The sequence below is a fragment of the Syngnathus typhle genome, linkage group LG7 (assembly GCF_033458585.1).
Source record: "Syngnathus typhle isolate RoL2023-S1 ecotype Sweden linkage group LG7, RoL_Styp_1.0, whole genome shotgun sequence".
NCBI lineage: Eukaryota > Metazoa > Chordata > Actinopteri > Syngnathiformes > Syngnathidae > Syngnathus > Syngnathus typhle.
Window position 1 is genome coordinate 7,725,069 of NC_083744.1, and position 14,201 is coordinate 7,739,269.

General features: G+C 43.0%; 2 protein-coding genes across 4 annotated transcripts in view; one reads left to right on the plus strand and one right to left on the minus strand.

Moving 5' to 3' along the window:
* Positions 1-326: 326 nt before the first annotated feature.
* On the minus strand, positions 327-3,458 carry LOC133156897 (F-box/LRR-repeat protein 14-like). The gene has a single exon (XM_061282994.1). It carries the CDS (start codon positions 3,024-3,026, stop codon positions 1,815-1,817), a length of 1,212 nt encoding a protein of 403 aa, XP_061138978.1. The 5' UTR covers positions 3,027-3,458; the 3' UTR covers positions 327-1,814.
* The window catches only part of LOC133156878 (genetic suppressor element 1-like), a 41,966-nt gene continuing 30,522 nt past the window's right edge, over positions 2,758-14,201 (plus strand). The window contains exons 1-6 of one of the 3 annotated variants that reach the window (XM_061282961.1): positions 2,758-2,897; positions 4,061-4,149; positions 4,450-4,581; positions 5,244-5,305; positions 11,389-11,492; positions 12,250-12,452. In XM_061282961.1, coding sequence (XP_061138945.1) covers positions 12,416-12,452 — 37 coding nt within the window. In that variant the 5' untranslated portion in view covers positions 2,758-2,897; positions 4,061-4,149; positions 4,450-4,581; ... (1 more) ...; positions 11,389-11,492; positions 12,250-12,415. The remainder of the gene's footprint in view (positions 2,898-4,060; positions 4,150-4,449; positions 4,582-5,243; positions 5,306-11,388; positions 11,493-12,249; positions 12,453-14,201) is intronic. The other 2 variants (XM_061282960.1, XM_061282962.1) reach the window with 2 other exon arrangements.

The following is a 14,201-nucleotide window of genomic DNA, read 5'->3' on the forward strand; positions in this document are numbered from 1 at the left end:
GGCTTTCTTGAAATTACATACACAAACCTTAACACTTGCTTGTATTAAACACACCCATACATGCATTATGCATGTAATAAAACCCATCCATTTAAAAATATACACACACTACACACATACACACACACACTGTAATGTGTGTACTAGATATGTACTATGTATATTACACGTGCATCCACATGTTCATTAAAAGATGCAGTACCTAAGTATTTATATACAGAGTTTACACTAATTGAATATGTATACATGGGTGTAACATGTACAAGACCTGCAAAGTGCACAGAAAACATGCACACACATTTACGAAAAACTGCACATATGCAAGATGCAATTGAAACATATTTGCCATCTTTATTCATAAATATCACTACAGTATGAATATAAAACATCTTAAATTACTGTTTTGTTTTTTTTACATAAAAAAAATACTCAAGACTATCATTGAAAGCTCCTTATGAGAAAACTCCACTGAACAGTTTTTATTTTTTGCTTTGTTGCATAAAGCCTTTCAGCCGTCAAGTCACAAGGCTGTAGTACTGTGGCACAGGGATTATTTTTTATTTTTTTTTGGTGTGGCGCCCTTTTAGAACACTGTGGCCGCATTTTACACAATGTATAAACAACTTCAATTTGAAGTACAAAATTATAGCATCCCAAAAAATATTACTTTTTTAAAAAAATATACATCAGCCAAAAAGGAGTAAAAATATTAACAGCAGCTATGCCAGACTTAAGAATAAAAATACCTACCGATTATTATTACCATAAATCTTTTTAGATTGTATAAAATCAGAATTTGTGCTGGAGTTGCAAAAATTATGTGATGTCATAATCTAGTGCTGAGCTGTAGGCACTGCTGTGTGGGAGAGGTAGCTAAATAACTGGACACATGATTAAGTTGGTCTGGCCTATCCCAGGTGGCTTTGGGCGAGAGGCGGGGCACACCCTGGACTGGTCGCCAGCCAATATCAGGGCACATACATTGTATACAAAAAACCTGACAATTTAGTCTTCAATTGACATGCATCATTTTGAAATGTGGGCAAAAAAAGAAGCAAGCATGAGGAGAACACATAGGAAGGACGGAGCTGACATTTGAACCCTGAATAAGCGCCAGCTCACCGTGCTGTTGAAATGAAAAAAATTAAAAAGAAATGTCAATTTTCTATAGCGCTTCTAGTCATTAAAATCACAGGTAGGCATGGGCCAATTACTACTTTGACAGGGGGTTCAGGTTATTAATGTGCAATGTCTTTAAAACAAAAAGTGCCAATTGGTACTAGTTAGCCCCAAGGACAACATGTAGTCCACGGGTTTGTTCTAAAATAAAACTGCGACTAAGATTTAAAACAATTACTTAAACATGATACATATTTCTTCTGTACTCATTTTTTAAAATTTTGTTAGAACATAATAAAGACTATTAAAATAGAGGAGAATTATGTTTTTATTTACCTAAATATTTCAATCATTTTAGAGCAGCAATTTTAATACTATGTTACTGCGATATTTTTGCACATGGTCATATCGTCAAAATGTAATATTGGCCTATGCCTAGGTGAGTTGGGGCACACCCTGGACTGGTTGCCAGCCAATCGCAGGGTACATATACTGAAGATAAACAACACATAGGGACAATTTAGAGTCTTCGATGAAGTTAACGCGTTTTGGGGTCGTGTGAGGGAGCCGGAGTACCTGGATAAAACAAATGCAAATACGAAGGGCGGGGGGTGGACCCGAGATTGAAACCCAGAACCGCGAGAACATTTCACCACTTTCTCCCTCGAGAGTTTGCGATCCGTGGAAGATTGTTTTCACCTGATGCGTTCGCTGTCCGTCATCTGCCACAAGCCCAGGTTGAGCACCTTGAGGCAGGGCAGCTGCGTGATTCTCTCCAGGCCCCTTTTGGTGATCTTGGTGCATCCGTACAGGTCGATGCCCGTCAGCTGCGTCAGGTGGTCTGCGATGAGCTCCAGGCCCTTGTCGGTGATGCGCACGCACTGTCCGATGTTGAGCGTCTTGAGCTCGTGCATCTGCCTCACCATGCGGTTGATGCCGTCGTCACTCACGTGGCACGAGCACAGTGACAGCGACTTGAGCCGGTAGAGGCCCTGCGCAATGTGCGCCAGGCTCTGGTCACCAATCTTGTCGCAGAAGGACACGTCCAAGCCTGATAGACGCAGTGAACCCGTGGCCAGGTGCATGATGCCCGCATCGCTGATGTTGTCACACGAGCGCAGGTTGAGGCTGCCCAGCCGGCTCATGCGCGACACATGGATCATGCCGGCATCGGAGATGCCGCCGCAAAAGCTCAGGTTGAGCACCTTGAGCCCACCCAGGCCCATGGCCACGTGCTTGAGCGACAGGTCGGTGAGCTTCTGGCAGTCCTGCAGAGTGAGCTTCTCCAATGCCAGGCAGCCCTCGGCCGCGTTGCGCGTCATGCCCGACAGGTGCCCGATGCCCACGTCTGACACGTGGCGGCAGCTGCGCAGGTTGAGGCTCTTGAGCCGGTGCAAGCCCCAGGCCACCAGGAGGAGCCCCGTGTTGGTGATATTGCTGCAGCCACCCAGCTCCAGCACCTCCAGGTTCTTCAGGTACTTGGCGATGCGCCCCAGGCTGGAGTCGCTGATCTGCTTGCACAGGCTCAGGTTGAGAACCCGCATCGAAGGGATGTCCTGCACGAAGGCGTGGCCCAGGCCGTTGTCCGTCAGGTTGAAGCAGCCGCACAGGTTCAGGCTCTCGATATGGGGCATGCCCTGGATCACGTAGCTCAGGCTGCGTCTCATGCTGAGGATCTGGACCTTTTTGATACCCCTGGTCTGCAGGCTCGGGAAGAGGGAAGGGTTGGCCCGGCGTAGATGCAGCTTGGCTTCCACCCCCCGCCACACCGACTTGTGGTAAGACGCGTCCCTCCAGGCCGCGCACACTTGGGCCACCCGGCCTTTGTCTTTCACGTCCAGGTAGCTGAAGATGATGGCTAGGATCTCGGGGAAAAGGCACGAAACGTGGGTCTCCATTTCAAACATGAGGAGAGGGAGCAGGAGGGGGGGGAACAATGCAGCCGTTGATCGCGAGCCCACGAAAAGACCAACGCGTTAGAGCACGGTATTCAATACACCCCAGTGCATCTCACACTCCTCTTGTTGCCGTCCAAATAGAAAAAGGCAGAAAAGGTGTCCTGAAGCGGGGTGTAATATTTCCCGAGCCGGCCAGTGAGGCTAATGCCACAGAGCTAGTTAGCTTAAGGCGGGTAAGTGTTCCGCCAGCCTTGCTCGAACTTTAGTCCAGATCATCGCACCCAAAACAACAAGCTCTTCGGTTAGTGGAAATGTATAACAGATCCATTTTGTCGTAAGCCGGGCTGCTGGAGCTCCCAAGGCATTTCCAGTTACCGGCCTGGAGCTCTATTGACTAAATTGGGTTAGCTTGGAGTCAGGTTAGCCACTAAACCAGCGACACCGAGTGGAGAAAAGGGAAGTTACACCCTCACTATTGGGGAGTTGTCGTTACCGGACACGCACGGCAACCTTTTTTTCTTCAATACGTTGACCGATTTGTATATGGGCGAAATCGGGAAGTGAACTTTGTGCTTAGTGCTCTTATAGAGTGTGGTGAACAATAAAGCATAAAATAGTATGATGTCATACCAAGACTGGTCTATAAAGGGCAGTGTAGAGCCACAGGGGCCTCCAGACACCTGGTAACTACAACGAAGAATAAATTAGTAGTAGAAGAAGAAGGCAATCGAAGGTAACTAATTGCATTTTATTTGGTAACTAATACATTGCGTTTGCAAACGTCTTCTTTTTGTTTTTATTATTCCAATGTGATACAAGTTCCATGAATTAGTTATTTAAAATTTATTAAAACGTTATTAAATGATAAAATTGCAAATGACGATGTCTCCTGATCTTTTTTTTTTTTTTTAATACAAATATTAAGTTACAACGTTAATTATGTACACTATTGACCCGCCCAGCCCCAAAGAACTATTTTTTTAACTTTATTTTATCATATCATCAGCGGCAGTTCCCATGCTTTGTCTGGCATCTGATTGCAGTGTTCGCATTTGTCCACAAGAGGGAGGCACAAATCTGACATGCCATTGGGAGAAGTAGGAATCCCACTCTACTCTGCCTGCAAAGCGCGGTATGTCAGTACAGTAGATACTTTGACCGGAAGTCTTATGAAGTGGATTTTTTCAATTGTTTTTATTTTTTAAAGGTTTGAAATAGACGAGCATAAGGGAAAAATGTGGCGAAAGAGTGATGGTGTTCCTGTTTCCCCTGTGGCTTGACTACTTGTCTATCTAATGCCCTGTCTGATACCAAGCTCAGACAGATGGCCAATTAACTCTCATTAGCTCACTCTCACCACATCTTCGTTAACAGCTCAACACACACACACACACACACACACAAAGTCATTTGTAATCTTTTGGCCATTTAGGTTGACGCCAGGAAAACGCTTCAGCTTCAGAAAACTGGTGAGCTGTGATTGGTTGCAACCTGAGACCTGGCAACTGTGATGACAGTCGACAGCAAGTGTCAAAATGGCCGCCCGCTGAAATGGCTAAGACAGGTGGATTTTGCCTGTTTATGTCATACTCCACATACTAAACACTAATCACAACCCTGTGTTTTTGACCAGTTGGGCAGCACAGAACATATTATTACAAAAACATTTTTTGACTTGACTTCTCCATTAAACACAATCAAAAGCATTGACCTACATTTATAACATACATTCTAATATTTATTCCAAGAAATGGTGGTAATTAATTAACAGGCTATTCTCTAGTTCATTTGATAACATTTCTCATATGTCGCATATGTGCGACATGTATATTGTCGCACATATGCGACATATGAGAAATGTTATCAAATGAACTAGAGAATTGTATATTGTCGCAATTATATTATATATATTATATGTATATTTTTTTCAACATTCAGAATTAGTGCTGGCTCAATAAAGATAGACTAAATTAGCAATGGACAAGTGGACAGAAAATACCTGCACTTGCATATTGTATTGGTATTATGCATAAAGTTTTAAAACATAATAAATATGGTGTCAACACTGTGGATTTCCTATATGGCAGGGGTGGCCTGCATTGTACCCCCTGCGATAAACAAGGGATACCCTCCTTTTGGCCCACCCTGTATTGTGCCTATATTAAATGAATACCTCCCACTCAAAACCAGTGCAATAATCTCTTCCAATCTCTTTATCCGCTGTAGGGCACGATGGAGCTCAAATGACTGACCCGGGATCAGCGCTGTGAGTGTCACACAACGTTAACGTAAGCCAGCCTCTGGTTGTGCCGTCTGTGCTTGCGTGTGTGAGTCGCGATGCCGTGACATTAAGGTGAAAACACAACTTGACGCTGACTCGCAAAAGAGTGGAGCAAGTGCGAGTGATGAGTGAAACGGGGGGTGGGGGCATTTGAATGTGCGTGTGTGTGTATGCGAACATGTGCGTGTGGTGTGTGATGTTGTGACACCGAGGTGAAAACACGAGTTGACACTGACTCGCAAGAGGGTGGAGCAAGTGTGGGTGATGAGTGAAAAGTGGGGTGAGATTTCTGGTGGAGGAAAGGATGACGCAGCTCTGATTTTCCAAAATAGGCTTTTTAACAGTGCAAATATCCAAAACAATTATGACTAAGCATCTCAACAGGCAGCTTATACACAAACAACTATTTTTTTTCCCCCCAAGGGTAAAGTCATGAAATGAGCGATGAGTGACATGTCCTCCAGTTTTAACAACCTTGTGGTGAATCTTGTCACTAATTTACATCTTGAGAGGTAATGACTCCTTTTTGGCAAAAAAGAATCATCCTCACAGGGCCAGAATGCTAGGTTTTGTCATGCTATTCAATTTTTATGTATGTTTTTGTCATACTATTATAGTATGTTGGTTTAGTATAATACATTTCTGGTATTGATGGTTTCTATAACTGCGCCGTGATGGTGGTGATATTACAAAGTCCCGACTGAAGACATTTGTTTTGTTCTCTTCTTCCTCTTCCCTCCCGCTTTCCCCCTCAGCCACCCTCTTCACGCTCTCTCCATCTGTACATTATGTTGATGTCAATAATTCAACACAAAAATCGAGAGCGGGGGGGTAGCATGCGCTTAACAACAGGTTACAATCCAAGCTGTAAAAGGCATAAAATCTGCATTTGTGAATAAAAGATGACGGCGAGACGTTCAAAGCAACCGGGAGCTGTCAAGGCTGCCATTTGTTTTGTGACAGTATTGCAGCAAAAAGTGACACTTCAAACGCGGGCCTTTGTCTTTATCTTGGCAGGTTTTCAATCTTTGCTCTATTTCGGCGCACACTTCCTCAGTACGATGCAGCGTCATTTGCTACCCAGTGTTTTGTTGATGCTCTTTTATCTGGCGAAGGGCCTTTTGTTGTCTTCTCTGACTTCCTCTTTTTAAACGACTTTTCTTTTTTTACACGGTCGTCACATGACGTGAGCAACACGAGGTCGCAGATGACACGCTAACTAAATTCCAAACACAAATATCCTGCGCTGCAAAGGACACCTGAATGCGCCACTGCTTGCCGCTCTTAGCATTTATTCTATATCTCGATTGAAATCCATGTACAGTATTAGTTTGTTGTTTAGAGCATCGAAGGCACAAAAATAGAGGAATACCTAAGTAACATTTTCTTTGGGCCACTTTTGACCTACTAGGATGAGGTGGTATGTTACTAGTGAAACAAAACTGTGCTAATATAATAACTAGTCAACTGCCAGATGTTAACTTGCAAATTTGAAAATGTGACTAGTAGCACTTTTAGCCATCTTAAGATTGTACTCCTAGGCCAAAGGTTGTACTAGTAATGGAAAACTATCAGTAGTGAGATTTTAAAATGTGACTAGTTAAGTTCTGGACATTTCTCCTTCCTCCTCTTTCTGTCCTTCAACTTTCCTTCTGTAATCCTCTGTCCTACTTCCATCCATCCTTCTCTGCATCCCTCGCCTACTATTTCCTTCCTTCCTTCTCCTTTCTTCCTCCCTCACTTCCCCTCTTCTCCATCCTTCCGTCCTCTCTCTTCCATCCCCACCACACCACTTCCCCCTTCTCCTAACTCATCCCCCTCCCATTTTACATGCCACAGGCCTGCAGAGCCTTCCTTTGTTCCAGACATCTGTTTGGCTGGGTGATTAATCGAGATGAGCATGTGGGGTGAAGGCCTGTATGGGGAGTGAGAAGGTGGGGGGTAGCTCAGACCCCCTCAGGTAACGTGCGTGTGATGATCAAGAGCATGGAAATGGGGGGGGGATTATGTTAGTATAGTTGTTTTCTTGCTCGCCCAGTTTCCATCAGCTTGATGCCTCAAAGCTGAACAAGGTAACCAATCACATATTTGTGGATTTACAAACAAAAATACTAGGTGATGAGCCGCCACTTTTTCTCTAATACTACACGAGGAGTGATTCACAATATAATGGGAGTTGGCGAATTATTTTGATGGGACGTTACATTGTTTGAAATAAGAGCAAAAGAGGGACGCATAATGTCAAGTGAATACACACATGCAAAATAATTTAGCAACAAGACAGCACAAGTTGGAACGTCTTCCATTGAAGTGATTTACGGTCTGCTGAGGTCACAAATCATCCGAAGGGACAGACGTGTGTAAAGGTCACACGGCCGGGTCAAAGGAGGTCAGGGCTCGGGTCTCGTGGTTATAAGGCCGGGGGCAAAGAAATTGTGATGAGAGAAGTTCAAAACTCAACTCTGTCTGTCATGGTGATGGCAATCTAGTGGTGCAGGTGGGCAAAATCCATAGATTGACTGATGGATGCGTCCAGCCTGTTTCTATAAATGCTCGTTGTTCATTTTAATAGAGAAAATGATTTCATTTACTAGTAAACTGAGTTATGAGGTTGGTCACAGAGGAAATTCAAATTGTAAGTCAAGGAACCACCAGATTTTCTTAATGGCCCAAATGTGCCTACTCTTGAACTGCTGGGTAAAAAAAAATTGGATTGTTATATTTTTTTGCAAAACAACCGAAAGTTGTGTCAACTTCCTAGGTCTGTCCAATTTTTAACCCGGCACTTTTAAGTGTGTATCATTCGATGAGGATGCTATTGATTGTGAGGGCCCTCAACGGGCTAACTATAACCCCTCCGTTTGTCACTGCTGGATCAATACATCCACTGGGCCTGCCAAATGTGGGGACAAAAGTGTTGGAACACATCTTAATCAGTTCAGACAGGTGTTAGCTTCCCCATGACCTTTCAGGGGATGAATGCGATCAATTACTACATGGCTGGGCTATTGTGTCTTTGACAGTTATTTCCAGTAATTGAAATGAAAAAGAAAATCATTATCCATCCATCTGTCATGTATCGATTCATATGGATCGATCAATCTATCCATACCTCTGTCCATCCATCCATCCATCCATCCATCCATCCATCCATCCATCCATCCATCCATCCATCCATCCATCCCTCCATCCATCCAACCCTGTATTCTTGCATTTCTACCCCATGCTTGGCCACGAGTGCAACACTGTTGTGTATTCACTTTCACTGATTTTTTTTCCCCTAATTTTTCACCTCCCTTTGCATTTTTATGAACCCATCAGTGTCTAATTAAATATTTCGCTATGCAGGAGACGACGAGGTTGATGAGAAAGACTGCTGTTTCTACATAACATACAGGCACAATGACCTCTTCTGACAATTATTTTTGATATAATGCAGGATCAGTACACCCCCCCTGTCTTGTACCCTCCCCAGTCTCTCCATTCCTTCCTACTTCTCCTCCTCCATCTTTTAATCTTCTCTCCTTACTGCGCGCTGCCTCTTTTAATGTCTGCTGTGCTGACATTGGGAATGACAAATATATTTACGAACAGGCACACACACCGGTGGTACTAGAGTGACTGGCTAGGTAATGATGCTCGCTCACTCACTCGGGGGTCAACGGGCTTAGACGAGTGTGTGTGGGGGTAGCAAAAACATCAAGGGGGAAGTAAGGGAGGATGCAAGGCTTTGTCTTTTCTTCATCATTTGGCTGCTTGTGTTTGCCATCTCTCTGTGGTCGCTTGTCAGCGGTTGGCGAGAGAGGAAAAAGTAGGGAGGGTGGCGGGGGGATGCGATGGGAAGTGCATGGGGTAGAGAGAAATGTTTAAGTGCTGATGGCAGCCCCTGGTTACAGCAGGGACCGGGATGTCGTCTCTTATTCTGCCACAGCGTGCATCTGACAGGCAAGTGATAGAGAGCCAAGGAAGTGAGCCGGAGATAGAGGAGGGGGGAGGGAGGAAGGGAGGGAGGAAGGCAGCTTCACAAGTCTGTTACGGCGTCTGTTTTGAAGGCGGGAGAGCAATTCCCTCTTGAAGGGGAAAAAATGATTTAAAGGTTTTATTGACCTCATCATGAGCCTCTCTTCTCCCCCGCTCCTCTTAGATTGACTTATACGACTCCGTCAGTGACAGGCCTTCCCTAGTGTTTCCACAGCAATGAGGTCAGGGGTGCTCGCTCGTTATTGGCTGTTGTTTGTAATCATCGCAGGTCGCGCCGTGGCTCCTCACGTCCCTCTATTGAACTCACTGCTGTGGAGCGTGACCCATAAGGGCTGGAGAGCCCAGACTGTCTCCAACTGGAGCTCTCTAGAAAGTGCAGTGCTGTACCTTGACATGCCTTTGAATTTGTTACTCACAGTGCAGCATTGATATTAGTAATACTTCGCAGAGGATAAAAATATAAATCTACTATTGTGTTGTCTGTCTACATGCGTTGCTCCATTGTTTGTGTTCAACCCGTTGGCTATTAGATTCTAGTATAGCAGCAGAGATGCTATTTAGCGTTAGCATTTACTTCGTGGACTGAAAGACTAAACTTGCTCTTTGTATTATGTTTAGTTTGACAGTGAATTTAAAGTGGCCATAATGCGTCTTTTTGAAAAAACTTTTCACCTTTTGCCAAAGGAATTGTGACGTGAATTGGGTCCAGTTCACTGCCATCATACAATGCTCGCATTTCCAGTCTGTGCTTGCAAGTCAAAAAAGAAAACGTCCGGACGGCAACTCGTAGTCCTGTACCTGACAAAACTCGTAAATAAAGTTAATCATATCTGTGATAGCATGTCGTATGCTTTTTTTTTTTTTTTTAACTATAAGGACTAAACACGTTAGAGCAGGAAACATATTTTGTGTGCAGTGTTTTTCAGTTAGCAAAATAAGTATTCAATATAATTAAATCCATTTTTGCATTTTGCTAAAGTACTTTAGTACGTTTTATTTCTGCACTTTCTTTCTGAGTAAGTCCAATCCTTATTTCTGCTTTTAGCAGTCTTTTTTTTAACACAAGTATACTTCTACTTAAGTCATAGAATGTAAATACTTCTGCCTCTTCTCCACTTTAACGTTTCCTCTTTTTGCTTTATCTCCCCTCCACACTGGGTTGCCGTTGTCAGTTTGTGGTTGGCCAACATGTCATAACTGCTCCCACAACTGCTTATCAAACCCTGTACAGCCATATGGACAAAAGTATTTGGACACACGATTATTGTAAACCTACATAGGAAATTAACATGGAAGTAAATAACACAAATTGTTCTCAAGGCCATTTATAGCCACTTGTACTTATCTGAGTAGGTTTAAAACACGTTTACTGTTATTAGACTACAGCACTTGAATCGGTGGGCCAATTGATACTTTTATCAGAGTATTTATTTTTTATTTTTTTAGATTTCTATGAATTTACCTAAGTACAGCTCCTATGCAATAGCAGCATCCCTCCCCTCCACCCACACACAGAGTCACAGGTTTCCATTGTTTAGACAGGCCCCTTACAGTATGACACGTCCAGTTAGTCGAGCTCTCCATCAAATAAAGTCCACTCAGAGCTCAGATCTCATCTACTGCCAATGGAACATGATTTTGAATCAATGATGCCATAGTACCTTTGCTTCAAAGCTGGGTTGTCCAACTATTCTACCCTGTTCTAGAGAACCGGGCACGGCGAAAACTCAAGGAAGAAATCTTCATATGGGATCATAGAGAGAAGGTCCCCCCCTTCCATGATAACCAATCTGCAATGGATGCCATGTGGCCAATCACCCAGGTAGACCCTTAAGAGAGGTCTCGTCCCGTCGGTCGATTCAGAATTACTACACTCCTCACTACCGAAACCCCAAGAGGAGGTGGGAAGGAAAAAGGAGAAACAGCAGTTAAACAGGCCAACATCTATATTTTATTGGGTGAGGGAGGCAGAACGAGTTGCATCCGTTTCACTCAAAGGGCCGTTATGACAGTGAAACCACCTCATCGTATTAGCAAATCGATAATTAGTTGAACTGTCAGTTAAGTACAGATGCCTGGAAAATCCTGGAATGTGTGTGTGTTTTGCAGGTCCCATCCATGTGGTCCAAAACAGCATCAGTACACAGACTGGTAGTTGAGAAAGAAGAGGAAAAAGAAGAAGAAAAAGAAGGTGGGAGAGAGAACTGGACTGAGTATGCACACACACCCACACGCATACTCACACACACACACACACACACACACACACACACACACACGCACACGCACACGCACACGCACACGCACACGCACACACACACACACACACACACACTGTCTCTCTCCCATGATGAATCAGCTGTCACTCAGGCACCAGTCCGATCTACTGAATGAGAAGTGCATCAACACCCTCTTTCGCTCTCCTCGCTTCCTCTTCATCTCATCCAACCTCTTTTACAAACACACACACACACACATACAGGGGGGGGGGGGGGGGCGCACTCCCCCCATACGACGCAGCTTCATTCCTCGTCTTCCACACACACAAACTCATTCATCTCTCCCTCACTGGTCCATCTAGTGATTCTCCTCCTCTCCCATCCCCCTTTCTCTTTTCTTTTCTTCCTCCTCCTCTTGGGTGCCCGCTAAGCTAAGCAGTCACTAGAGGGACTGAGGAGGCAAAAGGAAGCAGGATAAATCCTGAAAAGAGGCGCAGAAAATAAGGGGAACGGGAGTAGCGGTAAAAAGCTGGATGAGCAAGAAGCTGCTGAATGAATAGTAGCGAGGAAGGGATTACAAAGACTGAAAAGAAGGAGAGGAAGGACCAATCCTGCCAGGAGCTTCTTCACTTTTTTTTCTCGCAATCCATCCTCTTCTTCTCAGACAGTCAAAGGGAGGAATGATAAGACAGCCGCTCGTTCCCAGCCAGTCCAATCAATTGTCCTCCACCTTTTTTTTGGCTCCACGCAGGTTCAGTCTACCGGGGGCAAAGGGGAGTAGACAGAGGCTGACCTCTCACCTCCTCTGACCTCCTGGCCACCCCGCGGGAAGAACGAGAGAAGTGGGGGCAGGGGTGGATGACTAAAGGCCAACGACGAGCTCTTTAACCTGACCCTCACTTCTAGTCAGTGGAGGCATGTTCGGATTAAAGGCACCGCACTTCTACCTCCCAGGTACGTCCAGTTCTTCTACTTCGGGTTCTTTTGGTATTCTGTGCACTCGTGCAGCAGTTGTCTGAAGCTTTACAATTAACGAAATATCTGTGCAAGTTTCTCTTAGCCCGTCCATGGCATTTCACATTATATTTTAGCATTAAGATAGCTGATTTGATATGTAATATGTTTTGGTGTATAAATATACTGTGTTGAATTGTCTTTTGTTTTACGTGTTAGATTTGCAGTAGATTTAAACGAAGTAGAAAATAACTTGAAGCAAGCACTCAGCCTCTTATTTGGGGAGCTTGCAAGTGAAAGTCTTCATTTCTTCAAAGTGGTGCAATAGTCTCCCTTTTCTTGACAGTGACCGGGTGACAGCAAGCTAAGAAATTATTTTTTGCTTTCATTAGCTTTGGGAAAAATACATTTATATTTACATGCAGTAAAATGTGTGTAAAGGGTAAATTTATTCAGTAACATTTATAGTACCTGGAGAAATTTTAACACAGGAAAGTTGGAACTGAAATTCAAACATCGAATGTTAAAACTGGAAGGTAGACATGCTAACCACTGAGTCTCCGTGCTGCTGGTAGAATGTCAGAAACATTTATATCAAAACACATGGGAACTGTTGTAAAAAATACATTATATACTGTAAGTCTCTTTGCATCATTCACTGAGACATTATAGAAAAAATATCAAATATAAATGTTATATATATACATACACATATATATATACGTATATTTTTGTATATATATATATATGTGTGTATATAGATATAAAATTAAACATAAAAACTACAAAATGCAAATACAGGAAAAAAAGTAGAAGAAAGAGATCCTCATCATCAGCCAGATCGGTAGTATTGGTGTCTTAATATGACAAACACATTAATGACAACATACACTCCTTGGCAGAGGTAATGACTTGAGAGTAGTGTACGTGGGGACAGTTGTGTTACACGTGGTAGGAAGTCACAAATACTTCAGTTCAATCCTGATTATCCTGTCAAAGCTGTGTCTTGTGATTTCATTTCTTCTCAGTAAAAGCACTATACAAATTAACAAAAGAGAAAAACAATTTTGTGTTGATTTGCTTTTGTACTTAAGTACAATAATTCATGACTTGAAACAACTACAAGCTATGCTTCTTCTCACTCCTTTCTGAATGTCTTTTTTTTTTTCCTCCGTGTGTTTATTTTGCTTCCTCAATTTCATTTGGGTTTTATGCAAGGACTTTGTCTGAGAACAAACAGGAACCTCAGTGTTATTTGTAATCTTTGAATATTCGGAATTTAAAAAAAAAAATTGTGTCTCAAATAATCTGAAATGAATGGCAATTCCATTAATTTACTCCGACCCCCCAAAAACAAAAAAAATCTCTGCTTTATAAAAACATTGGGTATAATTAAGTAGAAATCTCTTCTATATAAAAACATAGGGTATAGAATGTAGAATATATAGAATATATAGAATAGAATGCAACAAATGAAACAATTTTGCGCATCATGGTTCAATGCTGTAATCAATTACATTGTACTAATCCCTCTGGTTTTTCCACTCTGACCACCAGGAGGCAGCATAATTCTGTGCAGACAAAAAAAAAAAAAAAGACTAGATATCTTCCACTATATATTTTTATTATTATTGTTACATGACTTCTACTCCTACTGTAATATTGCTCAATTTTCATAAAGGATAAAGAATATATGCCAGTGAGTCATGTTATCTGTTGCCTACATGTGTTGCGCCACTGTTGTTGTTC

Excerpts from the sequence above, each read along its gene's own strand:
- LOC133156897 (XM_061282994.1), bottom strand. The coding sequence starts at position 3,026 with ATGTTTGAAATGGAGACCCACGTTTCGTGCCTTTTCCCCGAGATCCTA.